The sequence below is a fragment of the Podarcis filfolensis genome (assembly GCF_964270895.1).
Source record: "Podarcis filfolensis genome assembly, chromosome: 17".
Lineage (NCBI taxonomy): Eukaryota > Metazoa > Chordata > Lepidosauria > Squamata > Lacertidae > Podarcis > Podarcis filfolensis.
In genome coordinates this window covers 26366928-26394216 of record NC_139621.1, presented here as the reverse complement: position 1 = coordinate 26394216, position 27289 = coordinate 26366928, and the positions used below count along the sequence as shown (strand labels likewise).

The window sequence follows — 27289 nt, the reverse complement described above, 5'->3', positions numbered from 1 at the left end:
TTGACTCTGTGGCAGAAAAATAAATTTTCATATTTTCAGTCAATAGAATAAGCTCATCCTGAAGAAATAAAGATAGGAAGAGGCCACAGATATCTTGCAACCAGAGGAGGAGTGTCAAAGTTTCCCCCACCACTGCGCCCTCCTCCTGTGCTACGAAAGCCTCATCATCTTCTCATTTTGACTCCCTCTGCCAGCACTGCAGCATCTATTGTACTCTGTTTACAACTGTAGACGATGCTCAGAGGAGTCGCATTCTATAAGGAGCTCCCAGTACCAGGCTTCATTGTTGGCAAAGAGTGGCAGTCCTTCTTTTCCATCGCAGTCGCTTACTCTATTACGAAACTAACAGGAAAGGCTCAAATGTTCAGGAATGAAGTAGATGTAGTGAATAAGCGAAGCAATTATTTTAAAAAAACACACACAACAACAACCCCACAAAAAGTGCAATTGATTTAATGGGGACTCCAGTCAGAGACTGGGACGCAGGTAGCGCTGTGGGTTAAACCACAGAGCCTAGGACTTGCCAGTCAGAAGGTCGGAAATCCCTGTGACCAATCAGAAGGTTCGAATCCCCGTGACAGGGTGAGCTCCTGTTGCTTGGTCCCTGATCCTGCCAACCTAGCAGTTCGAAAGCACATCAAAGCGTGAGTAAATAAATAGGTACCACTCCGGCGGGAAGGTAAACAGCTTTTCCGTGCGCTGCTCTGGTTCACCAGAAGCAGCTTAGTCATGCTGGCCACATGACCCGGAAGCTGTACGCAGGCTGCCTCGGCCAATAAAACAAGATGAGCGTCGCAACCCCAGAGTCTGTCACGACTGGACTTAATGGTCAGGGGTCTCTTTACCTTTTACCAGTCAGAGACTAGATGTTTACCATGTCGTTGTTACTGGAATTCTGTGAGCTCCAACAAAATATCTATGGAATAAATATAGCCTGTAGGACAGCTGAGGCTCCATGATGGAGCATCTGCTTTGAATGCAGAAGGTTACGAGTTCAACCTTTGGCATCTCCAGTCAGGGCTGGGAGAGAACCAAGTCTGAAATCTTGGAGAGCTACTGAACCAGTGATTTCACTCATTATAAGGCAGCCTCCTGGGCTTTCTATGTGTTGCACTCTTCAGGGATACACTTTTATGTTTAACTAAATGCATTTGGGGAGGGGGGGCTGCAAGGGACAAGCCTGCTAGCTCCAAATCCTGTTGCCATTCTCACATACCTTCTGACATCCCTCAGATGAAAATAGGGACATTTCTCACTCCCCATCTGTCAGGCTTGAGGAATTCTCCCCCCTCCCCCATGATTTCAAGAAGCAGGGAGGAAACAAGAAAGCTCTTATGATTTATTTAGTCATTACGGCAGAAGACAAAGAATCCAGTCCAGTGTGGTGTAGTGGTTAAGAGCAGTGGACTTGTAATCTGGACTCGTAATCTGGTGAAGCGGGTTCGATTCCCTGCTCCTCCACATGCAGCTGCTGGGTGACCTTGGGCTAGTCACACTTCTCTGAAGTCTCTCAGCCTCACTCACCTTAAAGAGTGTTTGTTGTGGGGGAGGAAGGGAAAAGGAGATTGTTAGCTGCTTTGAGACTCCTTGGGGTAGTGATAAAGTGGGGTATCAAATCCAAACTCTCCTTCTTCTTCTTCCTCCTCCATGATGGAGTTGCTCACTGTGGCTCCTCTCCCTTCCCTCTCTCCCAATAGCATCTGAACCTTCGGTGGCCCCCTGTGGTCAAATGCCTCTGTGTCCGCTGCTCTTGCACTCTTAACAAGCGTCGCATTCTAGGGGACAGTGGATCATCTATGCTGTCTAATGAAGTGTCCACTGGCTGCTGTGTCTCCCCCCACTGTTTCTTCTAACACCTCATAACTTGGCTGCTTGCCTGTCTCCCTCATAATTTGGCTGTAATTCAACCCGGCCTCCCTCTTCCCTGTCAGCTACAGGAGAAGGGGGGGGCAATCACCATTCCTCTTCCTCTTTATTCCAGTCCCTGACACCACCCAACTGACCTTTCTTGACACCCCCCTTTTCTTTTGGTCTCCTCCGCAGAACATTTCATTAAAAAAAAAAAAAAAAAAAAAAAAGATATAACCCGGACTTCCGGAGGCGGCGCGAAACTGCAATGGCGGTCCTCTTCTAGTCTGAAGAGGGGCTCCGCAGGAAAGGGTCGTTTCGCTGCGGCACAGCGACGACCCATCAAGAAAAACCACGAGCAGAGTGAGCTCGTGGCCGTGGGACTCGGCGGGCACCTGGAGCGACCCCGAAATCGCGAAAGGAACCCCGTAAGGGGCTCCGGAGTGAAAGAGGGGTAGCGGTGCTGTGAGTTCATCGCTCTTTCTGCGGGAGTGAAGCCGCGCAGCTGTTGCAGATGAGCGCCGACCTTTCTTCCTTTAAAGATTCGACTGAAACAACAAACCCGTGAGTAAGGACGTTAAATTCGGCAGTAAATTCTTGAAAAAAATTTTGGCTGTAACCGGGAGACGTTAAAAAGGAAGTCCGCCTCCCGGAGCTGCTTACAAGATCAAAGCAAGGGATCAGAGAAGCGAAAAGCGGCTGAAAAGGGATGTTTTAAAGAGGGACTTTCATGCACTTTCAGAAGTGACTGTTAACGAGAAAAGATAGACTTATTTGTGAGCAATTTTTTAAAAGGAAAATTGGAGCGATCCTCCCCAGTAAGATCATTCAAAGCTAAATTCCAAATCGTCGGGCTGCTGGAGGGGAAACTGTTTAACTGCGGAACTGTTACAAATTGTTACAAACTTTTACAGACGTATGGATACCCTTGAGCTTTTGAGCTTTAACAAGCTGGACTGGATACAAATTGTAGGCACCTTTTTGAAACTTTGTTAAAAGTTTAAAGTACTCTGCAGGACTTGTTTATTACCATTTGGGACTATTGCATTTTTGTTTTTTAACATACAGGGGACTTTAATGGCGGAAAAGTTGCCTTCTTCTTTTTGAAACTTTGGTGGTACTCCCCCTAGAGGATTTTGGGAATATAAGGCCTGGGAACAGCTTTTTATGTTTACTCTCTCTCACTGGATTGTTTTTAAATTGGATCTGTCTTTCCCATGGGACAATAACAATTTGACCTTGAACATTGACTGATGAGTGGTACAGGAAAGACAAGAGCAGCCAAAGTCAAGGAAGCTAAGGAGAAGGAAAAGGAAAAAAAGCAGGCACAGCTTGTACAAACAACTTTGACTCAGGGACGCAGATCATCAGTTCCAGCTGTGCTGGGCGTACAAAAGGCAGAAGCCGAAAAGTCTAAAATTCCAGCAGAGGAAGATATGGCAGCAGGAGCATCTGAGGGAGTTCTGAAACAAATCTTGGAGCAGTTGGCAGCTTTAAATCAAAAGGTTGACAACCAATCATCAAAAATTGACCAAGCTACATCTTCGATCCAGAAATTGACAGATCAGGTTTCCCAGCATACACAAGCAATTGAAAAATTGCAAGGAGCTACACAAGAAAACCGTAATTTGGCTGGGGAAGCTGTTCAAATTGCAACGGCAGCTAGAAAAGAGGTCGAGGAAGTTAGAGGTGAAGTTAAACCTTTGCATAAACAAATTGGTGAACAACAAGCCTACCTCTCGATGGTGGAATTGAAAAATCGTGAGAATAACCTCAGATTAAGAGCAATCCCAGAAATTGAACAAGAAGATTTAATTGGATTTTTGACAACAGAATTTTCAAAATTCTGGGGCATTAAGGAAGAAACTGACTTTAAAATAGTGTCAGCTTTTCGGCTGGGAAGATTGGTAAGGAAGGACAGACCCAGAGATTGTTTGATAATTTTGAGATCAAGGGAAGAGAGAGACAAAATATTAGGCCTACATTTCGCAAATACATTGGTGATACAAGATAAAAGGGTGGAAATTTACCGAGACATCCCAAAACAGTTATTGGACTTGAGAACCACTTATTCAGAACTGGCAAGACTGCTGAGAATCAACACAATTCGTTATAGGTGGGAGTTTCCACAAGGGTTATCATTTACTTACAAGCAGAAGAAGGTAAAGATAAAAACACCAGAGGATTTACAAAAGTTCCTGCACGATCACGGTGAAGATCTCCAAAAAGAAGCAGCAGCACTTTGTCCTCTACCACAAGCTGGGATTCCGCCTGGAGGCGGAGCAGGCCCTACACCCTCGGGACCAGAAGATACACCACTCTAGGTGTAACAAAACAGTACAGGATGTCTCTGCAGCTACTTAGTTGGAATATAAATGGCGGAAATTCTCCGGAAAAAAGAAGGAAAATATTTCACATATTGAAGAAAGAACAATTGGACATTATTTGTTTACAAGAAACCCATGTGACCAGGCTTCACAGAAAAGTCTTAGTTAACAAAAGACTAGGCCAAGAATTTATTTCATCAGACAAGGTTAAGAAAAGAGGCGTGGTGATATATGCCAAGGAGAGCCTGGCACCAAAATTTGTATTTAAAGATGAGCAAGGAAGAATCTTGGCGATTGAAATCCAGACACAAGGAGAAAAAATTTTGATATTAGGAATATATGCGCCAAATGACGGGAAATCAGAATTTTTTAAGAAGCTGCATGAGACCATGTTGGATTATATGGACTACAACAACATCATAATGATGGGAGACATGAATGGAGTGGTATCTACACATATGGATAAGTCTCAAAATCAAAACTTAACATCAGATGGCAGACTGCCTAAAACTTTCTTTGAACTGATTGACAATTTGGATCTGATTGATATATGGAGGACAAAAGACCCCCTAGGTAAAGAAGGAACTTTCTTCTCTGAGGCCCACCTGTCATGGACAAGGATCGACCAAATCTGGACATCTAGAGGGCTGGCACCCAAGACTAGAAAGGTGGAAATCTGCCCAAAAACATGCTCCGACCACAATGCTTTGAAACTAGAACTTAGACTTACCCAAACCGGTTCCTTCAGATGGAGAATGAATGACACCTTATTAAGAGATCAAGAGATTGTGAAAAAGGCCCAAAAAACGTTAAAGGACTATTTTGAAATCAACCTGAACACTACAGTTGAAAAAAGAATGATCTGGGACGCAAGTAAAGCCGTTATGAGAGGGTTTCTGATACAACAAAATACAATCAAGAAAAAGCTCTGGAATGGAAAGAAGGATAAAATATTGGAGAAAATATATCAAGGTGAGAAGAAACTGAGAACCAATCCCAAGTCAAAGGAAGTGCTGAGAGAAATCAAATTCCATCAAGCACAATACTCTAAACTGATAAATCAAGAGATCGAATGGAAAATCAAACAGATGAAGCAAAGATCGTTTGAATCAGCAAACAAATGTGGAAAGCTGCTAGCTTGGCAGCTGAAAAAAAGACAAAAGTTAAATACAGTGACAAATCTAGAGATTGAAGGAAGAATGGTTCAGAAACCAGAAGAAATCAGGAAGTGCTTCCACAGATACTTCAAAGAACTTTATGCACAAGGGCCTCAGAAAGAGTTGGAGATAGATCAATTTTTAAGGATAAATGGACTACCAAAAATAACCCAAGATAAAAGATCAATCTTGAATTGTAAAATAACTCAACAGGAAATTGAAGGTGCCATTCAGAATATGCAACTTGGCAAATCTCCAGGCCCGGATGGGCTTACCTCCAAATACTACAAGACTTTGAAGGACTACTTGACACAGCCTTTGATGGAGGTATGCAACCAGATCATGGAGGGGAAGAGGGCACCGGAAACGTGGAAAGAAGCATTCATCACATTGATACCCAAGCTAGAATCTGAAAAGACCCAGCTTAAGAACTACCGTCCCATCTCACTCCTGAATGTGGATTACAAAATATTTGCAGACATTTTAGCAAGCAGACTTAAAAAGGTCTTAAATGAAGTAATTCACAAGGACCAAGCTGGCTTTCTCCCTGGTAGACATTTATATGGAAATACCAGAAACATCATTGACATTTTGGAACTATTGCAAACCAATAGGAACACAAGGGCGGTTTTAATCTTCATTGATGCGGAGAAAGCATTTGATAATATATCTTGGAAGTTTATGAAGAAAAATTTGGAAGGGATGGGAGTGGGACGGGGGTTTGAAAATGGAATAGAAGCAATCTATTCAGAACAGAAAGCTAAATTAATAGTGAACAATGTGGTGACGGAGGAATTTAAAATTGAAAAAGGGACACGACAAGGGTGCCCTCTATCCCCTCTTTTATTCATTTCAGTCCTGGAGGTGCTATTGAACATGATTAGGGAGGACCGGTTGGTACAAGGGATAGAGGTCGGAGTGAAACAATATAAACTGAAAGCTTTTGCAGATGACTTAGTTTTGACATTACAGGAGCCAGAACCCAGTACAAAAAGAGTTTTAGAACTTATTCATGAGTTTGGTCGGGTTGCAGGATTTAAGTTGAACAAACAAAAGACTAAGGTTTTGGCCAAAAACTTGACATCTACAGAAACAGAGGGGTTTCAGAGAGAAACAGAATTAAATGTGGTTAAAAAGGTGAAATACCTAGGGATCTATTTGTCTTCCAAAAATTTGAACTTATTTAAAGACAATTATGAAAAATGTTGGTCGGAAATTAAGAAGGACTTAGAAATTTGGTCAAGATTGAAACTTTCCTTGTTGGGTCGAATAGCAGCTATAAAGATGAATGTATTGCCGAAAATGTTATTTTTGTTTCAGACCCTACAGATCGTGGACAGAGTGGAATGTTTTGGAAAATGGCAGAAGGATATATCTGGGTTTGTCTGGCAGGGCAAAAAGCCTCGAATAAAGTTTAAAATACTAACTGACTCGAAAGAAAGAGGAGGGTTTGCCCTGCCGGACTTGAGGTTATATTATGAATCTGCAGCCTTCTGCTGGTTGAAAGATTGGTTTTTGTTAGAAAACACTGATGTCCTGGATCTGGAAGGGTTTGATAATGCTTTTGGTTGGCATGCATATCTATGGTACGACAAGGTTAAGGTTCATAAACTGTTCAAAAATCATATTGTCAGAAAATCAATTTTTGCAGTCTGGATGAAATATAAGGACTTATTAGAGAGTAAAACCCCGAGGTGGCTATCACCAGTGGAGGCCAAGGCTCGAAAAAGACCCAATATGGAGGCCTATTGGCCGAAATATTGGGAAATAATCGAAAAAATTGGAGACAACTGGAAACTGCAGAGTAAGGATAAACTAAAAAATAAGGTGCGAGATTGGTTACACTATGCTCAAATTCAAGAGGTTTTTAAATTGGATAAAAAAGTTGGTTTCCAAGTGGAAAAATCGAAATTGGAGACAGAATTGTTAGAACCAAAAACTAAGGTATTATCGAGAATGTACAACTTGCTGCTTAAGTGGAATACACAGGATGAGACAGTTAAATCTGCCATGATAAAATGGGCACAGGATGTCGGACATAACATTATGTTTGAAGACTGGGAAAGGTTATGGAACAACGGGATAAAATTCACGGCATGTAGTGCCCTGAAAGAAAATATTATGAAAATGTTATACCGGTGGTACATGACCCCAGTCAAGCTAGCTAAGATATATCACCTGTCTGATAACAAATGTTGGAAATGTAAGGAGGCAGAAGGGACATTTTTTCATCTCTGGTGGACCTGCCCAAAAGTGAAGGCCTTCTGGGAAATGATTTACAATGAACTGAAAAAGGTATTTAAGTATACCTTTCCCAAGAAACCAGAGGCCTTCCTGCTGGGCATGGTAGACCAGAAAGTGTCAAAGAAAGATAGAACTTTGTTTATGTATGCTACCACAGCAGCAAGAATACTCATCGCAAAGAATTGGAAGACACAAGATTTACCCACGTTGGAGGAATGGCAGACGCAGTTGATGGACTATATGGAACTAGCTGAAATGACCGGCAGAATCCGAGATTTGGATGAAGAATCAGTCGAGGCGGATTGGAAAAAATTTAAAGACTATTTGCAAAAATACTATAAGCTGTATGAACTTTAAGACAGTGCATGTTTTTGGAAAGGTTACGCTTTAGCAAATATGATTAAGCAAATGGTAAAATTAATGACAAATGAGAAAAGAAGTCAATGTGAATCAAACATTTTATGTTTATTTTAAAAGGTAACAAAGTTAAGATACAATATACTGAATATGGGTACATAATAATGGAAAGTTCCAACAAGGTTTGAAATAAGGTAACAAATTGCTGATATTGCTACTACAAAGAACGCAGATCTGGAAGGTGTGGGGAAGTCCAATGGTTTTCTTTTTTGTTAAAAAAATCAAAAATTGTTTCTTGTATTTGGGTTTTTCTGTATTGTATTGAATTGTCAAAATTATGAAAAGAAACGTAATAAAAATTATTTAAAAAAATAAAAAATAAAAAAAAGATATAACCCAATGATTTTGGTTAGATTTGGCTGCATTTTTAGGGTTTTTTTGTTCTTACAAACAAAACGCAAAAAGCAAAAGAATGGCTGAAGTGTACTTACTGTAAAAATCAGTAAACCCAAGCCTCTTGGACTTGCCAATCAGAAGGTCAGCGGTTCAAATCCCCGTGATGGGGTGAGCTCCCGTTGCTCTGTTCCAGCTCCTGCCAACCTAGCAGTTCAAAAGCACACCAGTGCAAGTAGATAAATAAGTATTGCCGTGGCAGGAAGGGAAATGGCGTTTCCATTCACTCTGGTTTCCGTCATGGTGTTCCGTTATGCCAAAAGCAGTTTAGTCATACTGGCCACATGACCTGGAAAGCTGTCTGTGGACAAATGTGGCTCCCTCAGCCTGAAAGCAAGATGAGAACTGCAACCCCAGAGTCGCCTTTGACTGGACTTAACTGCCAAGGGGTCCTTTACCTTTTTATTATTGTTGTTGTAAAAATCCACATCCATTGCTTGGTCCACTTTTGCCTCTGAAAGGTTGTCCACAAGGGAGCAAGCCTCTCTTGCTGAAAAAGGTTCCCCACTCTATTGTAAGGACTGCTAAGATACGTATGTGTAATAACTTGGACATCTGAGACCTATTATATAAAAAGAATCCTATACGAAGCTGCTCAGAAGCAAGCTCCATTAAACCCAATGGTGCTTACTTCCATGTAACCTTGTACCAGATTGCCCTGTTAATTACATTGGCATGAACTGCCTTGGGTCTTTCATGATGGGAGAAATCTAAAAGCCATGGTAGCATAATACCCAGCTAAGATATTGCAAAATAGCAAGTAAGTTTTCAGATTCTCTTGAACTCGTCTTCAGGGTGGATGTCAAGCAAAAGTATACGGGAAATTGAAAAAAAAGCAAGGGCATCACGTTGGAAATCAAAAGTCTGCAGTTTGTAGCATTTCTAAGAGAGCGTGGGAGAGGCGCTGGGCAAAATTTAATTAGATCTAATCTCTGCTAGGTGCAAAACAGATTTCAGGTTGAAATAAGAGCTGTCGGGAGACAGTAGCAATAGCTGCTGTTCTTGAAAACATAGAATTTAGCAGATACTTAGATCTGTCTCCTGGACATGTTAGTCTTACCTGTAAGGCAGGTAGCAGCAATAAAGTGCTCACCTTTATATTATATTAACAAAGCTGGGGATTCATTCTTTCTTATGGGTCGGAGGGTGAAAATCAGCATTTAAAAAAGGTAAAAACACTATTTTCTTTGTTAAGTGGAAAATTCGAGATTATGGCATTGTGAAGTAGAAGAGTTCTAATTCATTTGACTCTGTGGCAGAAAAATAAATTTTCATATTTTCAGTCAATAGAATAAGCTCATCCTGAAGAAATAAAGATAGGAAGAGGCCACAGATATCTTGCAACCAGAGGAGGAGTGTCAAAGTTTCCCCCACCACTGCGCCCTCCTCCTGTGCTACGAAAGCCTCATCATCTTCTCATTTTGACTCCCTCTGCCAGCACTGCAGCATCTATTGTACTCTGTTTACAACTGTAGACGATGCTCAGAGGAGTCGCATTCTATAAGGAGCTCCCAGTACCAGGCTTCATTGTTGGCAAAGAGTGGCAGTCCTTCTTTTCCATCGCAGTCGCTTACTCTATTACGAAACTAACAGGAAAGGCTCAAATGTTCAGGAATGAAGTAGATGTAGTGAATAAGCGAAGCAATTATTTTAAAAAAACACACACAACAACAACCCCACAAAAAGTGCAATTGATTTAATGGGGACTCCAGTCAGAGACTGGGACGCAGGTAGCGCTGTGGGTTAAACCACAGAGCCTAGGACTTGCCAGTCAGAAGGTCGGAAATCCCTGTGACCAATCAGAAGGTTCGAATCCCCGTGACAGGGTGAGCTCCTGTTGCTTGGTCCCTGATCCTGCCAACCTAGCAGTTCGAAAGCACATCAAAGCGTGAGTAAATAAATAGGTACCACTCCGGCGGGAAGGTAAACAGCTTTTCCGTGCGCTGCTCTGGTTCACCAGAAGCAGCTTAGTCATGCTGGCCACATGACCCGGAAGCTGTACGCAGGCTGCCTCGGCCAATAAAACAAGATGAGCGTCGCAACCCCAGAGTCTGTCACGACTGGACTTAATGGTCAGGGGTCTCTTTACCTTTTACCAGTCAGAGACTAGATGTTTACCATGTCGTTGTTACTGGAATTCTGTGAGCTCCAACAAAATATCTATGGAATAAATATAGCCTGTAGGACAGCTGAGGCTCCATGATGGAGCATCTGCTTTGAATGCAGAAGGTTACGAGTTCAACCTTTGGCATCTCCAGTCAGGGCTGGGAGAGAACCAAGTCTGAAATCTTGGAGAGCTACTGAACCAGTGATTTCACTCATTATAAGGCAGCCTCCTGGGCTTTCTATGTGTTGCACTCTTCAGGGATACACTTTTATGTTTAACTAAATGCATTTGGGGAGGGGGGGCTGCAAGGGACAAGCCTGCTAGCTCCAAATCCTGTTGCCATTCTCACATACCTTCTGACATCCCTCAGATGAAAATAGGGACATTTCTCACTCCCCATCTGTCAGGCTTGAGGAATTCTCCCCCCTCCCCCATGATTTCAAGAAGCAGGGAGGAAACAAGAAAGCTCTTATGATTTATTTAGTCATTACGGCAGAAGACAAAGAATCCAGTCCAGTGTGGTGTAGTGGTTAAGAGCAGTGGACTTGTAATCTGGACTCGTAATCTGGTGAAGCGGGTTCGATTCCCTGCTCCTCCACATGCAGCTGCTGGGTGACCTTGGGCTAGTCACACTTCTCTGAAGTCTCTCAGCCTCACTCACCTTAAAGAGTGTTTGTTGTGGGGGAGGAAGGGAAAAGGAGATTGTTAGCTGCTTTGAGACTCCTTGGGGTAGTGATAAAGTGGGGTATCAAATCCAAACTCTCCTTCTTCTTCTTCCTCCTCCATGATGGAGTTGCTCACTGTGGCTCCTCTCCCTTCCCTCTCTCCCAATAGCATCTGAACCTTCGGTGGCCCCCTGTGGTCAAATGCCTCTGTGTCCGCTGCTCTTGCACTCTTAACAAGCGTCGCATTCTAGGGGACAGTGGATCATCTATGCTGTCTAATGAAGTGTCCACTGGCTGCTGTGTCTCCCCCCACTGTTTCTTCTAACACCTCATAACTTGGCTGCTTGCCTGTCTCCCTCATAATTTGGCTGTAATTCAACCCGGCCTCCCTCTTCCCTGTCAGCTACAGGAGAAGGGGGGGGCAATCACCATTCCTCTTCCTCTTTATTCCAGTCCCTGACACCACCCAACTGACCTTTCTTGACACCCCCCTTTTCTTTTGGTCTCCTCCGCAGAACATTTCATATCAGAAGAAGGGCAAGTGCCATCACCACCACACCAAGGGGACACCACACACACACACACACACACACACACACACACACAAAATACACCAATAAATGGTTTTTAGAAAGGGGCAAGATTAGATGAAGGCAGGGGTGTACGAAGTGGGGGGCGGAGGGGGGGTCTGCCCCAGGTGCCACTCTGGGGGTGTGACAAGATGGCCTCTGCCTCCCCACAGCTGTAGAGCGGCCGAGGGTGCAAGCAGTTCGTATGTGCACTACTCGCACGGCGTCCGTACAGGCTGCCGCATATGCGCAGTCCGTACAAGACGCCGCGCGCAAGCAGCAGCCGTATGGAGTGTGCATGTCCGTTACCTTGTACGGTTGCGCACATGCGCAGTCCGTACGGGATGCCGCACATGCGCACTCCATACGGGATGCCCTGCTCTGGGTGCCAGAGAAGGTTCCTCCACCACTGGATGCAGGTGCACAAAGTATTTTTTAAAAAATCAATGCTCCTACTCCTTGCGCTCCCCTCAGCAACCCCTTTCTTCCCGCCCAGAGTGGCCCTGCCCTCTGCTTGCCCCTCAGAGCCGATTCATCAGTTGGGGCTTGGTCTTGCCAGCAGCAGCCTCTTTTTCTCTTTGCCTGCTCTCCAGCAGCTGCTATGAGCTGCCCAAGGGAGGAGGCCACAGCAGCGGCCATGGAGAGGCAACGGGATGCTCCCTCACAGCCCCAGCCCTTGCTCAGGACAAGCGCCAGCTCATCTCCTCCCCAAGCTCAGCAGCGACAACCCTGGCGTGGGGGAATAGGGACATTCCGGGATCAAATCAGAAGCCGGGGCGGGTTTTTGTAATTCTGGGACTGCCCCTGGGAAATCAGGACACTTGAAGGGTATGTTTCCATTGCCTTCCAACTCATGGAGGGTGACTGACTGAGCAGGGAGTCTTCTGTCCTTGTAGAGACTCACCACTTCAGGCAGCCGCCCTCTATGAATTGAAGGACGATGGATTCACAGAGTTGGCACAGTCATCTCCCTCATATGATCAGTTAACCCTAAATACACATGTCTGAAGAGGGCTTAGGTGCCACTGTTTTTAAATCAAACATGGGTTGCTGCTTGTGCCTTTGATGAACGAACCACAATATGAACACAGGAAAATAAAATAAAATGGTGATTTCAAAAATGATGCTGATTATTATGATGAGACTTGAATAAGATGACTGAATGAGAAGTAGTTTCTCTGCGATTGTGTTATAGGTAGGGTCGATTTCTTCATAGCAATGGATGCTGGCATGTTCCTGATGTGGGGTTGTTGTTTTCCCAAAGCCAAAACCTGAGTCAGCAAGAAATTAAGAGAAAACCATTTGAATCTCCTGCTCTTAACCTGCGTCTTTCAGGTATACAAATAATAGCACATTGTAAATATTTGTATTCGTGACACATTTGAGGAAATGTGTGTTTAAAAGGTAGAAGCCTTACTGAGCATACTTGACTGCAGTTATTGTTTGCACTTGTCAGCAAAATACCACATGCTGTAATTTTCCTTTGTTTGGGCTGTGTTCTGCTATTTATTTCATGTTAGCACCAAACGTAAATTCTTCCCTGTAGCCTGAGTATAAACTGTAACATTGTGAAGCTTTCTTAAAAGGAAAGGATCTACAGTATTGTATATGCTTTGGAAAGTCCCAGTGTATGCTACAGATACTGAGAAGACCACAGCAGTGTAATAAATGTCCCTGGCTAAGGGATTCAGATGGCTATTTGCTGAGTGAGAGAATCTACATACCGTACATAGCCTCACCATCCAGCAAATGAATGAAGAACTTTCTGTCCCTAGTATTCAGCCACATCACAGAACTGTTGCTGATATTGCTGCTGCTCCAGCCCAAGTCCCAGTATAATTCCCCTCCTGATCGAATCGGGCATCTCTGCATTCTACCAACAGCATAGACACAGCTGGAAGAAACACCAACACATAATTAAATAGGAAGGGCTGAGCTGTGCACTCTGCATTTTTTGTTCCATTTGTCTCTGTGTTTTTTTCAGAAGCTTTCACTGCATCCTATCATACCACTGGGTGCTAAGTGTTGAGATTTTTTACGCTATAGAATCCGACGAAATAATCCACATATCGCCAAGCCTTTTGGATCTTGCCTTCCTTTTCAAGGAGGGCTCCACCATGCTGAATGAAGTCACTTCTGGAGAACGTCAGATGCAATTCTGTTTGATGATGATTTAGTAAACATGTTTATTATTGCATCTCCATAAACAAATTTATTAATACCTATGCTTCATCTATACAGATACCATTTTCCACTTAGATAATACATTCATTTAGTTGTTAGTTTTTGCTGCTATATGCTTTCCGCTGTTTTAATCCAAAAAAAATGTGGGTAGAAGAAAAACGACAACCGCATGCTATTATTTAAATGTTGTCCAAGAGTTTGAACAGTCAACAAGTAAATTCTTGTTGTATGGTTTCACTTACTCAGAGGGTTTAAGACCAACCCTAGTATGTTGCATTCCTAAACAGAGTCACATGCTATAGAGTAAGCCTCATTGAACTTACTGGGACTTTCTTCCCAGTGAATTTTCTAGCACTCACTAGAAATATGTAATGGAATCTTAACCTCACATTTAACCCAACATTCAAGACACTATTTTGGTGGTGGTGTTGCTTAGTCTCTGTAAGGCACCTTCATTTTATATTTTTTTAAGATGATGGTGGTGGTGGTGGTGATGGTTTCATCTATACTGCTTTATTTTGTTAAGAAAAAACCCTCAAAGTGGTTTACAGCACATTAAACATAAAATAAAACAACCCAGAATAAAATATTACTGAAGAAAGTCAAATACAAATTGTACATTCAAAACAACAAAATTAACAGGAAGCTAAAATATTATTCTAAAGATTTCAAAATAATACATTATAAAGGACAGCAACTACAGAATACACATTTAGCGCAGCAATACATATTTATTAAACATTTCAAAATAAAATGTTACTAAAGGAAGTTGTATATAAAATGCACATTTAAAACAAAGAAACATTTAACAAGAGAATAAAATATTATCCAACACAGAACATATCTGCTGCTGTTGCTGCCCGTCTTGCCAATGATGGTTCATAGTGAGTAGCATCTCAGACTCACGTGCCTGGGTCTGCACTAAGAGACAGCCAAGATGGTCTCTGGCCTCTTAAGCAGCCGCAGCTTTTGTAGCTGGAGTCAGTCAGGACCTCACCCTCCCAGGCCAGTTGGAAGAAGGCCTGCAAGGCAGGGTGCAGGTCTTCCAGGACTCACAGCCAAAATTAATCCAAAATCCAGCCCAAAGCATGATCCTTTTGTTTATTCCATGTCAAATATCGACAAGGGATGGCAAAATTCTGTTTTCCTTGCCTTGCAGGCCCTGGGGTGGGGGGCTTCAAACACAAACTTGAGTGCAAAGCACTCAAAAGTAGGGAGTCTTCATAATAAAGTTGATGCCATCTTTCAGTAAATATATTTCTGCCATGGAGCACAAACAGAGCACCTAGGGCTGGGCAAAATTCCCCCAGTGGACTGTGTGCAGGTGATGCCCCCAGGTTTATAGTGGTTGGGGGGGTGTTACATTTTTGCATGGAAGCGGGCACACATTCTTTTCTTTTTGCAACTGTAAGGACTGCCAGCTTCCAAGGACAGATCTTTGGGTCTCAAATTTCAGCGGTGCCCTATGTGCGACGCTAAAATGTGGCACCCCTCTGCCTCTCGTGCTCCAGTTGGTGCATCCCTGCAGTACAGTGGTACCTCTGGTTAAGAACTTAATTCGTTCTGGAGGTCCGTTCTTAACCTGAAACTGTTCTTAACTTGAGGTACCACTTTAGCTAATGGGGCCTCCCGCTGCCGCTGCCATGCGATTTCTGTTGTCATCCTGAAGCAAAGTTCTTAAGCTGAGGTACTATTTCTGGGTTAGCAGAGTCTGTAACCTGAAGCGTCTGTAACCTGAAGCGTCTGTAACCCGAGGTATCACTGTATCCCCAAGAGTCCGCACCCAGTGTAACCGAACCAATCTCGCTACCCTAAATCTGCCTCTGTAGCTTTCTGACACCCGTTATTTCATTTTCCTCACGGCAATCTGGTTAAAGGCGTTGTGAGAAAAACAAAATGGCAGCCGCCATGAAAACGGGACGTGGGGAAGGCTCCCCAAACTGTAGCATGGAGCCCTTTCGAGGGAGGTTGCAGCCTATTCCCCTCACAGAGCTACAATTCTCAGAGTGGTCTACCAGTCAAAAGGGAATTGTAGTTCAGGGTGTGGATGTATATATGAAGGAGTAAGGGCCTTCTAGCAACTTCCATTACCTTGAACAATCTACAGTTCCCATGATACTTTGGGGTAGCCATGACTGCTCAAAGTGGCATGACACTTAAACGTATTGTGTGGATTGGGCCTAAATAAATAAACAAAATAAACCTTGTGAAAACTAGGGCCACCTGAATTCTGCAGGTTGTTTGCCAAGTGGCAACATGGGACCATACTTGTAAGCAAGCCTTGCCGTTCCCCCTGTTTTGTTTGCTTTTTAATCTCTTACGTAATCCTATACTTTGGCTGGCAGCTTCCTGGACACTTGTTTGCTCTCCTGGGGGGGTATCCTTTGCAGTGTTCAAGGTATATAAGGACACGCACGCACGCACATGCACACGCAACAGGGCTTGTGTCCCTTTAACTCGGTTGTTAGGTTGTGTACCCGCCGTTTCCCCCGGGGGACTCTGCTCTCGGTTGCTGCTCCCATAGCTGAGTCTGAGAGACAGAGAGACGGAGACAGAGAGACAGAGAGGGGAGACAAATATCTTCTCTTCCTCAGCGAACAAGTAGCTAGTCCTTAGCTGACATGTTATTTCCCTGAAAGCCTGGCTGTTTTGTGAGGCAGGTGGAGACAGTGGCACAGATGTATCTGGTGGCTTCTGTTCTACAAAGGCTCTGCTTCTGTCTCTCTTTCTAAAAATATACATATAAATTTGTATCTGAAATTCCTTGCTGCTTCCAGCCTCTCTACCTCTCTCTGACAGGCAATTTCTCTTCTCTCCCCCCCCCACCCACCCTCTTTTGCCAAGGAAAAAAGGAAAAGGCAGACGGAAATAGAAAGGAAGAGGCAACAGCTCGAAGACCAAATACTTCAGCTGCAGCATTTCAAGGTAAGGGGCTGAGTTGTGGGGGGAGCTGCTGGGTTGACCAGAGCTGTTTTGTTATTAGACATGCAGATCACACGTTGGAGAGCTGCAAAGAGCCTGTTCCGACATGAAGCAGCCTGCTCTGCCAGAGCTGTGTCTGTTCCAGCTAATCAGATCCTCCCCAGGTCTCTTTGCTGTGTGTGAGATTCTCAGTTACACAGCCCCATGTTTCTGAAAAGGATGGGGCAGAGCAGAGATGGGAAAGGTGTGGAATCTGGGGGGTGGGGGTGGGGAGCGGTGAGAGGAAGGCATATGCTGCACGCAGCTTTATTGCCACAAATTCATTCTTCGTTTTATACCTCTGAAATGCAATGGATGTGGATTTGGGTGTGTTCGCTGCATTGCTTAGATGGTCTGCTTGACGGCTCTACAGATGCTCAGGGGTTTTTTTCTGTCTCTTGATTACTATAGTATTTAGTCGTTACATTTTGTGTGTCTGTGCGTTTGCTTCCGTGTATCAAATTGCCTGATCTATTGATCCGAAATAGGTGTTTGGCACCTTGCCATAGAGACATAGAAGTCTAATCTGTGTCGACATCCAGAAATTAAGGGATCATGGGTTGGAAACTTTGGGAGGTATATTCTGAAACGTGGATCAATTTCCCCACCTCACTTACCTGGGTCTCACCAGTCCAGATTTTTCCAAACATCAGATATACCTTGTGGAGGGATCATAGCTCAGGGCAGAGCCCCTGCTTCCCTTGCAGAAGAACTAGACATCCCCAAAGGATCATTTTGGAGAAAGATCTCTGCTCAGAATCCTGGAGAGTTGCTGCTGGAGTGTCTAACCTCATGCAGGAGATCTCCCTGCCTTTACACACTCCAGTATGCTGAACACCTTTCTGTTGAAAGCAAACAGAGCCTGAGCTGGGAGTCTGGTGCTGTAAGGATGTTAAAAGCTTAGCAGGGTTCAGCTTGGTCAGTGATTGGATGGGATTTCCTGGGAATCTCCACACAAGTGGCTCTGAATTTCCTAAAGGGAGCATAGGATATGATTGTAAATAAATAAACAAATAGATGAATACACACAGAGAGAAAGAGACTTGTCCAAAGCTTCATGTGATGTGTCCTAATGTCCACTTAAATAGCTGGCAGCTGCAGGCATTCAGCGCCTGCTCAGATTGAGACTAGCAATGCATTTTCCCCTCCAAGCAGTGTTGTATTTTGATGCCATAAATTCCACACATGTGTGTTGGTTGGGGAGCAGGAAGAAAGTTTCCATCCAGGGCACTGCTAAAGGAAGGATGTTCCTATGTTGTGGATCAGGTCTACTTCACGGATAATTTTATTTGTAGGTCTGGAAATGGATGGGATTTCAATTTCAGGCCTGTGTGGCACCTTTAAGACTAAGCAATTTCAGGCTGCAATCCTGTACATAACAGGGAGCAAGACCTATGGAACTCAGTGGTGCTTACTTCTGAATAATATACAGTTTCTTTGGCATGAAGCCACACTAGAAATTGGGATAGCAGAGACCCCTCTGAACCAAGGTGAGACACTTAGATGCAATGTTTAAGTGTCTGCTGTTTCTTTGAAAAGAAAGGTGATAGGAGGAGAACCAGAACAGGTGAGGGGCACACAACTTTTCTTCCAGCAGAGAAGCAACCATGATGGCAGGGACTCCTTCTGAACCAAAGTAAGACACTTTTCTGTTCAGTTAAGCGCTAACTGTTGCAATAAGTGTTTGTTTGCAAGGGAGGAGGAGGGAGAGAAAATCACAGCAACTTGGCCATGCCCCTGTGACCTCCTAGCAGCCCCAACAGGTCTAGTGGGGGCCAGCCGCTACTCCTTATAAGGCAGGTCAGTATTGTTTTCATATTTCAGATTAGGGGCTCTGCCCTGCTTGCCCTGTTCACCAAGCCAACCTTCTCTCCTTGCCAACTCCCCACCCTTTGCAACTCATGCTGTGACAGTATCATGGCCAATGAGATTAATATGAAGCATGATTATTGCTTCTTCCACCCCCTCGTGACTTTTCAACTCCTCCCCCCAATCACCTACAGCTTTTTCCTTCACAGAGCAGCTTGCTAAATTGCTCTGTGAAGCTCTTCTCCTCTCTCCCAGTGTGGTGTAGTGGTTAAGAGCAGTAGACTCGTAATCTGGTGAACTGGGTTCGCTTCCCCGCTCCTCCACATGCAGCTGCTTGGTGACCTTGGGCTAGTCACACTTCTCTGAAGTCTCTCAGCCCCACTCACCTCACAGAGTGTTTGTTGTGGGGGAGGAAGGGAAAGGAGAATGTTAGCTGCTTTGGGTAGTGATAAAGCGGGATATCAAATCCAAACTCCCCTTCTTCTTCTTCTTCTTCTTCTTCTTCTTCTTCTTCTTCTTCTTCTTCTTCTTCTTCTTCTTCCCCTCCTCCTCCTCCTCCTCCTCCTCCTCCTCCTCCTCCTCCTCCCTACCCTTGCAGGCACATTTAAGGGAGGGGCAGTGAAATATACTCGGAGCCGAGAGTGGATTTCATGCTCTTTATTCAGCTCATAGTGGTGAAGAGGAATGGAAGTTCCCCCAAAATATCTGCTTTATATACTTTATTTGCACAATGGGCTGCACGTGATTGGCTAATTCTGGAATTCTCCTGTATTGTTGTGGATTCACTTCTATCTGGAGCCAGATTGGGTGGCTCCTACAGACCAATCATACTGCTGCATTGTTCTAGGACCAATCAGACTGCTGAATTCTGAATCCTATTGTTCTAGGACCAATCAGACTGCTGCATTTTGGATCCTATTGTTCTAGGACCAATCAGACTGCTGCATTTTGGATCCTATTGTTCTAGGACCAATCTGACTGCTGCATTTTGAATCCTATTTAACTCAGTACATAACAGGCAGGCACTCCATCCAGTAGCTTGCTAAACTTCTGGGCGAAGGGCCCCCACCCCATTAAACAGTTCCTCATGCTGCAGTTGGCATAGACACCTATTGGTGGCCACAGGAACTGCAGAGTGTGACAACAGTCTACATTGTTATTTATATAGGAAGATATGGGCAAGGCAAAGGCTAACTTGACTGAAGCCACTTACCAGGTTCCCAGTAGATGCAATAATCAAACGAGAGGCTTCCTGAGCTATGGTTTAGCCTCTGCACTACAGTAAACCAAAGTCAAATTTCATGGCATAAACAAAACCTAGAATCTGTCGCAGTGCCAGAGTTTGGGTAATGCTGCACACTAACTTGTTGCCATACATTTGATGTGTCTGCAGTCCCCACTGAACTCTATGGGACTCTAAGCCTCACCGAACTCTACGGGACTTACTTCTGTGTAATACTGCATTGCAAATCTCCATCGGGCCATTCTGTATTTTACTGGATGCCTTTGTTGTTGCTCGGCCCCAACCCCACTTTTTTTTTTTTAAACTAAGCATAATGAATTTGTCTGGGTAATTGATTATAGCCTAAGCAAATACTCCATCAGTGTCACTGCAGCCCTCCTGGTGGCATATATTGGCTGCTGTGCTACCAGAAAATAACATGATTGCATTTCCATGGTGCTACAGAGTTGCCATTTCACTCAGACCACTATGAGATCCAGGAAATATTTTTCTTCTCTTTCTTTTGAGCTTTCATTTCATAAGGTAAAGGACAACTTTCCCACTATTTCTGCAGGAAGTCAAGGGTGACATTTCAGCAAATTTCAGAGGAGGAGGCAAAACCAGTAGAAAATGCGGTGCCCCCACTAATGCCGCTCCTCAGAATTTGGACAACTAATGGCTGCCATTTTGCCCTCCCAGGATTCCTTAGGGTGAAAGCAGGAAGGATTTCCCTCACTCTGATTGGCTTCACAGTGATGCTCTGTGACACAGCCTTACTGTGAAACCAAACTTCAGGGAACGCTTTCTGCTCTCAGTCAGGGGAATTCTAAGAAATGGGAAAGTGGGAAACTGCTACCTGCCAAGACCCTGAAACAGGCAGCAGAAGTTAAAATGAAAGTAAGCCAGATTCAGGAAACTATTTGCCCCACCTAAATACCCCAAGTTTTGACTAAAAGTTCTTTCAACAGAATCTTTGGCTGGGAATAGATGAGAAATCCGTTCACATTCCAAGGTGAAGTTGCCCAATTACTGCTTTCCAAACCAATACATGCCCTGAAACACAGCTAGCTTTTGAAATCTGCACTTCTCCAAATAGTATAATGTCATTCTCCAACCCCCCAAAAAATACATACAAAGAAAGTTTATATTCGAATCAGTGTTTGAAATTCCCCATTTTGCTACTGGCATGGGTCCAATTGTGACCATGCAGAGATTTCTGGGCTCCAGGTTGGCAACTGATATCTCCATCGAACCAGCTGAAAGGTGTTCATATTATGGTCCTCCAGTACTGCACAAATCATGGACCCCTTGCTGGGCATCTTAGTCCTCCATCATCACTTCAACGAAAGTAAGTGCAGGGATGAGTACAGATCTATTTGACTGTGCTGCACCCTTTCCACAGGCCACCCAAATAGAACTCAGTTGAAAAACCTCTGCCTTGATCCATTGTTAATACCATTTCCATTTCCACTGTGTGTTTCCTTCTCGCATGCTGGGACAAGTGAATTGTTGTAAGAGCAAGCTACAGTCAAGCAGTGTAGTTGAGATCATAGGACTGTAGTGTTGGAAGGGACCCGAAGGCTCATCTAATCCAACCCCCATTCTGTTGTTGCGAGTGCAACCTAGGTTTAAGGTACTATTTGGTGCTTAGCTTATATATCTGTTCAGAAGTAAACCATACTGAGCTTAATAGGACATACTCCCAGGTAAGTGTGCATTGCAATCTTCCACTCCGGAGTTGCCCATCACCCCTGCAACACATCAGCCCTTATAATTGGCCATGCTGGCTGAAGGTGACATTCATAACATCTGTATGTATAGGATTGCACCAAGGGGACACAGGTGGAGTTGTGGTCTAAGCTGAGGTCGGCGGTTCGAATCCCTGCGACAGGGTGAGCTCCCGTTGCTCTGTCCCAGCTCCTGCCAACCTAGCAGTTTGAAAGGACATCAAAGTACAAGTAGATGATTTAGATACTGCTGCGGCAGGAAGGTAAATGGCGTTTCCATGCGCTCTGGTTTCCATCACGGTGTTCCATTGCGCCAGAAGTGGTTTAGTCAGGCTGGCCACATGACCCAGACTCAGCCTGAAAGCAAGATGAGCATCGCAACCCCATAGTCGCCTTTGACTGGACTTAACCATCCAGGGGTCCTTTACCTTTTTACCTTTATAGGATTACACCAGTCTGAGTGCAGTGAACATTTTGAAAACATCATTTCCCCCTTTTTTAGTATTTCTCCATATAGATGTAGTTTTGTAATTGACGCTGTAGGGCAAACTCTGCTCCAGAGGGTCCTATGGCTATAATTTCTGGGTTCAATTAGGAGTGTTTATCCCTAAATTGTAGTAGTATTTCAGCAGCAGCTAATTTTGCACTGGGATGCTATTGCATATTTTTCATAGGTTTGATTAAATAAATCTGATACATTAATGAGGGTTTTGAATACTTGAGTGAGTGTTTGAGGGCAGATAGACAGCAGCAACTCAAAGCTTCTGTGCTGGGTTACCTGGAGTTCTGAACAGTTCACACCCACCTTCAATTGGATACATAGCAATTAACCTTTTTTTGTTGTTCGGTTAGTTTTACTCCTCTTAATTACCTACAAAAGGCTATGGTGTAAAGGAGCATCTCCAAGGTGATTTTGATTATTTGAAGAGGATCCTAATAACGCTGTGCTGGAAAATTTCTTATTGCTGTAGAGCGTTCTTAAATTAATGAGAAAAGAAATTGCATTTGAAAATTATCAAAAGCAAGGGGGGATTTTAGAAAAATTGGCATGGGTGAAGTGTACAGCACTTACCTTACTTTCTAAGCGGCTGAAGGATTTTGTGAGTGTTCGTTATTTCATTCCACAAATAATATTTTTTTGTATTCTGCAGCCTTTCTGGGTGCCCACACTTCCTGAAACCTTATTATATCCGAGCTTTCCATTCAGACCAGGAAGGCAGTGGCATGGCCTGGATAGACTCAGAAGGGAACTGGCTGGGGAAGCCCCTAGAAAAGAAGGCTCAGGGTACAGGGATTGGTGGTGGGAAAACAATGAGAGGTCAGAAGGAGAAGAGGGAGAAGACTGGAAGGAGGAGGTGCTGGGAGTTGCGTGGCGAGTATCAGCCTCCCCCCAGTGGAAATAAAGACACATGACACAGATATTTAAGGTTAATGGGCTAAATATGGCCACAACTTTATTGGTTACAGGTGATGAGCGGTATTGGCTTAGGCATTGGTCCTAACTGACTATCCGGCTTCAGCCTGTTCACTTGAAGTCCGGGAAGGGTTAACCACCAGTAGGGGGAGTCCTGCTGATGCACATCAACTAGGAACTCCCCCGGGGTCACTGCTCAGGGGCATGCCTTAGGCCCTCACCTTCATAGGCTTCGGACAGGGCCACGCCCCCCAGAATCCTTTATCGGACTACCCTTCAATATGTGGGGAAGGTGATGGTGCTTCCTCCCCCCCTTCCATCTACATAACAATACCAATACCAATGCCTAACCGCCAATACCAAGGAAGTTGTGTCAATTTGCTATGAGGTAGGCGAAAAACCAAGTGGCTGGTGCCAATTTGCCAAGTGGAAAAAAATTCCTACCAGACCCCTTAATGGCAAACAACCGAGGTCCATAGCAAGGTCAAAGACAAAAACCTTAAAGGGTGGGAGGGTGGGAAACTGGAGCAGCTAGAAGCGGCAAAGAGGAAGATCACTGGCCACCCCTGCGTTAAATGGAGCAGGCCATGCCCCCCAGGCCAGCCGATTGGCTGGCCAGGGGATGACCTGATCGGGGATTCCTTGAATCGTGCAGAGACTGGGAGCCAGCACCCGCGCGCATGGTGGGAGGGTGAAGCCCACAACCCCACCTCCTTTCTACATCGGAAGTGGCTCTGAAGAGATAACAGGGTTTAGTGAGCCGGGAGTATCTGTGGCAGAGAGAAATCTAGAGGCAGAAGCTGAAGCAGAAGAGGAGGGAGGCCAAGAAGCAGAGATGAGTCAGGCTGGTGAAGAGGCACAGGCGTCTCCCACTCCTGCTGTGACAAACTCCCCTCCCTGCCGTTCTTCCAGAACCAGGAGAAAAGGGCAGAGGAGAGGTTAGCTTCATAAAGCCACAGTCTCAGGTTGCTTGGAGGGAAACCCTGAAGAGGAAGGGACTTAGGCAACTGTGTTGTGGCAGGGACCTTCAGTCTCAGCAAGTGCTTCATGTGGGAAAGACCTACCAGAGATGAATTGCTGAGCTTATTAGGACTGGCACTCCTATGCAGATCCTGTTTTTGCTTACAAAGAGTGAACTCCACTTGATCAGTGTGATTTACTGCTGGCTTGCTCCTCTTATTGCATTTTTTTAAGTGAAGTATTTTTACTTTTAAACAAATCAATGTGGAACTATTTTAAATAGGTAAAAGGATGGGCCTTTCTTAAAAACAAAATCATTGCACATATGAGTTTCATAACCTCCACAGCTCCCTGCGTGACAGGTAAAGGCCAAAGAAAGACCTCATTGACTTTCTTAGATCAGGAAACACGGGCTGTTGGAGATGCTGCAAAGCACAGAAGAAATATTTAATAGAAAGAAAAAAGCACCCGCCGTACCCAGCCACTTTGCAATCAACTCACTGGGCACTTGGTGAAATTATATATTCAGAAGTGCCCTGTGAATGAGGCTAAAAAATGGACCCCCTTATGTGTTGGAATAAAGCTTTCTAGAAATTGGAGGACAGGTTTTGTCATAGCAGTATTTGCTAGAAAGGCTTGGAATTTTACTATAAGTAGGATTAAATAAAGACAAGTGCATTTACTGCACTTAATAATGCAGTTGTGAAAATACTTTATTGAGTAATGGATGCAATGAAAGGGAACAAATGTTTTAAGGGTCTTGTGTGTGACTGTTCTCAGCTATCTTATCAGTGGATGAAGGAGGAATCTCTCCTTTTTGGATTTCACAGAGGACTCACCTAATTCGATCTGGACTGATCATCCATGACCTAGATTGGATCAATGGTCTACTTCAGAATCCACAGCCAGACAGATTCCATTATGAAGTGATCTGGGGGTCGTGTGCTGCTTCCATTCAGGTGGTGGGTGGATACACTGTTTCTGAAGTTTTGAAAGGGAAAAATTGAGAGGGGGAACTAAGGCAGTGTGCCACCCTCACATCACCTCTTAACTTGTAATTACTTTTAAGTATGTGTATCTGGGCAGGTTTTAAAAGATTTTTTCCCCCATCTGCCTGGAAACTAAATGGGGAGGACTGAGTCATGTCGCCTCTGAGAACTCAGGCGAACCAGATTTTAATGGGCCAGCCCCTCCCTAGTTGTGGCCACCATAAATGCTTCATCTTCACCTCACTAAGCTATAAATCAGATAAAGGAACTTGAATAGGGTTACAGAACATTCTATACAAGATCTCAAAGTAGCTGTATTACTACAAAGGAATTTCAGAAATAGACTGGAAAGAGAAGCTGCTGAATTGCAACTCATTACCAAACTTAAAACCATGGAGAGACCTGGTCTGAACAAAGACATTGGATTCTTATCTCATTATACATGACAAAGCCATTTTTCACCTTCTCACCCCTTGCTTTTTCCTGTAAGACCTATTGCAGTCGTTAAGAGTCGTCAACAGGCTCATCACAGCTATCTGCCAGTCACCCATTCCCACCACCCTTCTGAGTAATACCCCTCCCCACCTTCTCACTATATAGAAGGATCTGGCAACTTCTGTTTCAGTGTATCTGAAGAAGTGTGCATGCACACGAAAGCACATACCAAGAACTAACTTAGTTGGTCTTTAAGGTGCTACTGGAAAGAAAAAAATTTTTTTTTGTTTTGAATAGGGTTATTAAAGATATTTGTACACAAACATAGGAGTAAAGGAAATTGCAGGATGATTTGGATGCTGTTTCTTGCCATTTGACAAAAATGTGTGGTGTTATTGTGTGTGTGTTTTATAGTTTTGGGTTTTTAAACTGTGAATGGTTCCCCTCCCCGCTTTCATCATTTTACAATCTCATGGAGCTGCCTTGAATGACTTTTGGGTGAGGAAAGCTGGATATAAGGGGCAAGCAGTCACCAGCGGAGTCTTTAGCATAGGCACCGCTGGGGTGCAAAGATCCACCCAGCACCCCCAAATCATTGAGTCTGACAAGCGCCGCCATTGTGAATGACAAGGACCACCACTGGTGCGGCACCTCTTTCATAAATGAACACACAAAGTCAAAAGTCCTTTAGTGAAACAGTAGGTATGCATTTGGGTAATACCTAGGTATATATGTATTTTGTTTTTCTAGCTTGATCAAAATTATTTATTATTTCATAACAGGTAGATAGTTAAGAGCTTAGGCGGCTTCAGCAGCGGGTGCAGGGTGCCCCCCAGAATTCGGCGCCCAGGTGCCCCGCACCCCTTGCACCCCCCCCCCCCGGGTAAAGACAGCCTTGGCAGTCACCAAATGATTGGAAGTCACCAAATGACTCCATCATTGGAAGTCCTGTACAGGAGCTGTAGTACAGAGCACTACAGGGCTTCCCCCACTCCTTCTGCATCCCCATGCACCCTAGGATTATCCCTGGGGGGGGTCTGGGGTACCCCCAGAATAGGGTGTGGGAGAGGAGAGCAGGATCATTCCCTCTGGCAGGCTCATATTGTTGCAGACAGAACATTCATCTGAACATGAGTTTGAATTCCACCCAATTCATTTTATTATATTCTATTCATTATGTTTATATCCCAGCATATCTCCAAAGAGCTTGGATGTTTACATGATCCTCCCCCTCAGCCGCTTCATCCAAAAGAGGTAGGTTAGGCTGAGAGCCAATAACTGGCCCCAGACCACCCACTGAGCTTTGAGGCTGAGCAGCGATTTGAACCCTGGCCTCCTGTCCCCGTCCCAAACTCTAACCACTATACCACCCTGAGGGAAATGAATACATTATCTTTCTGTATCCCATCTCTCTCTTGTGTGTAAAGTGGCACGGGATGGAATACTTTACAGTAGGTAGTGGAGATGGAAGCATCTGAATACAGGATTTATTGAATGTTGATTAATCTAAATAACATGAAAGTGAAGGCGTTCAAAATGAGCTAAGGGGAACAGGTTGCGTGGCGATTCCTGCCCCCTCCCACAGATGGAGTAAATAAAGACACCAGACACCAGAATTTAGGTTAATGGGCAAAAAATGGCCACAACTTTATTGATTACAGGTAAGAGTGGTATTGGCTTAAGGCATTGGCACTAACAGACTATCCGGTATAACCGGGAAGGGTTAAGCACCAACAGGGGGAGCCCCCGAGATGCACATCCCTAGGCGCTCCCCAAGGGGTTACCGCTCAGGAGCGCGCTTTAGGCCCTAGCCTCCGTAGGTTTCGGACGAGGCGACGCCCCCCGGAGTCCTTTAACAAAC

At 44.3% G+C, this 27289-nt stretch overlaps 1 protein-coding gene across 4 annotated transcripts in view; it reads left to right on the top strand.

Annotated features, from left to right (window-relative positions):
- PALM2AKAP2 (PALM2 and AKAP2 fusion) overlaps positions 1-27289 on the top strand; it is a 227947-nt gene that overhangs the window by 28524 nt on the left and 172134 nt on the right. For all 4 annotated transcript variants that reach the window (XM_083592891.1, XM_083592890.1, XM_083592889.1 and 1 more), the window contains exon 2: positions 16756-16836. In XM_083592891.1, the coding sequence (XP_083449017.1) occupies positions 16756-16836 (81 nt within the window). The remainder of the gene's footprint in view (positions 1-16755; positions 16837-27289) is intronic.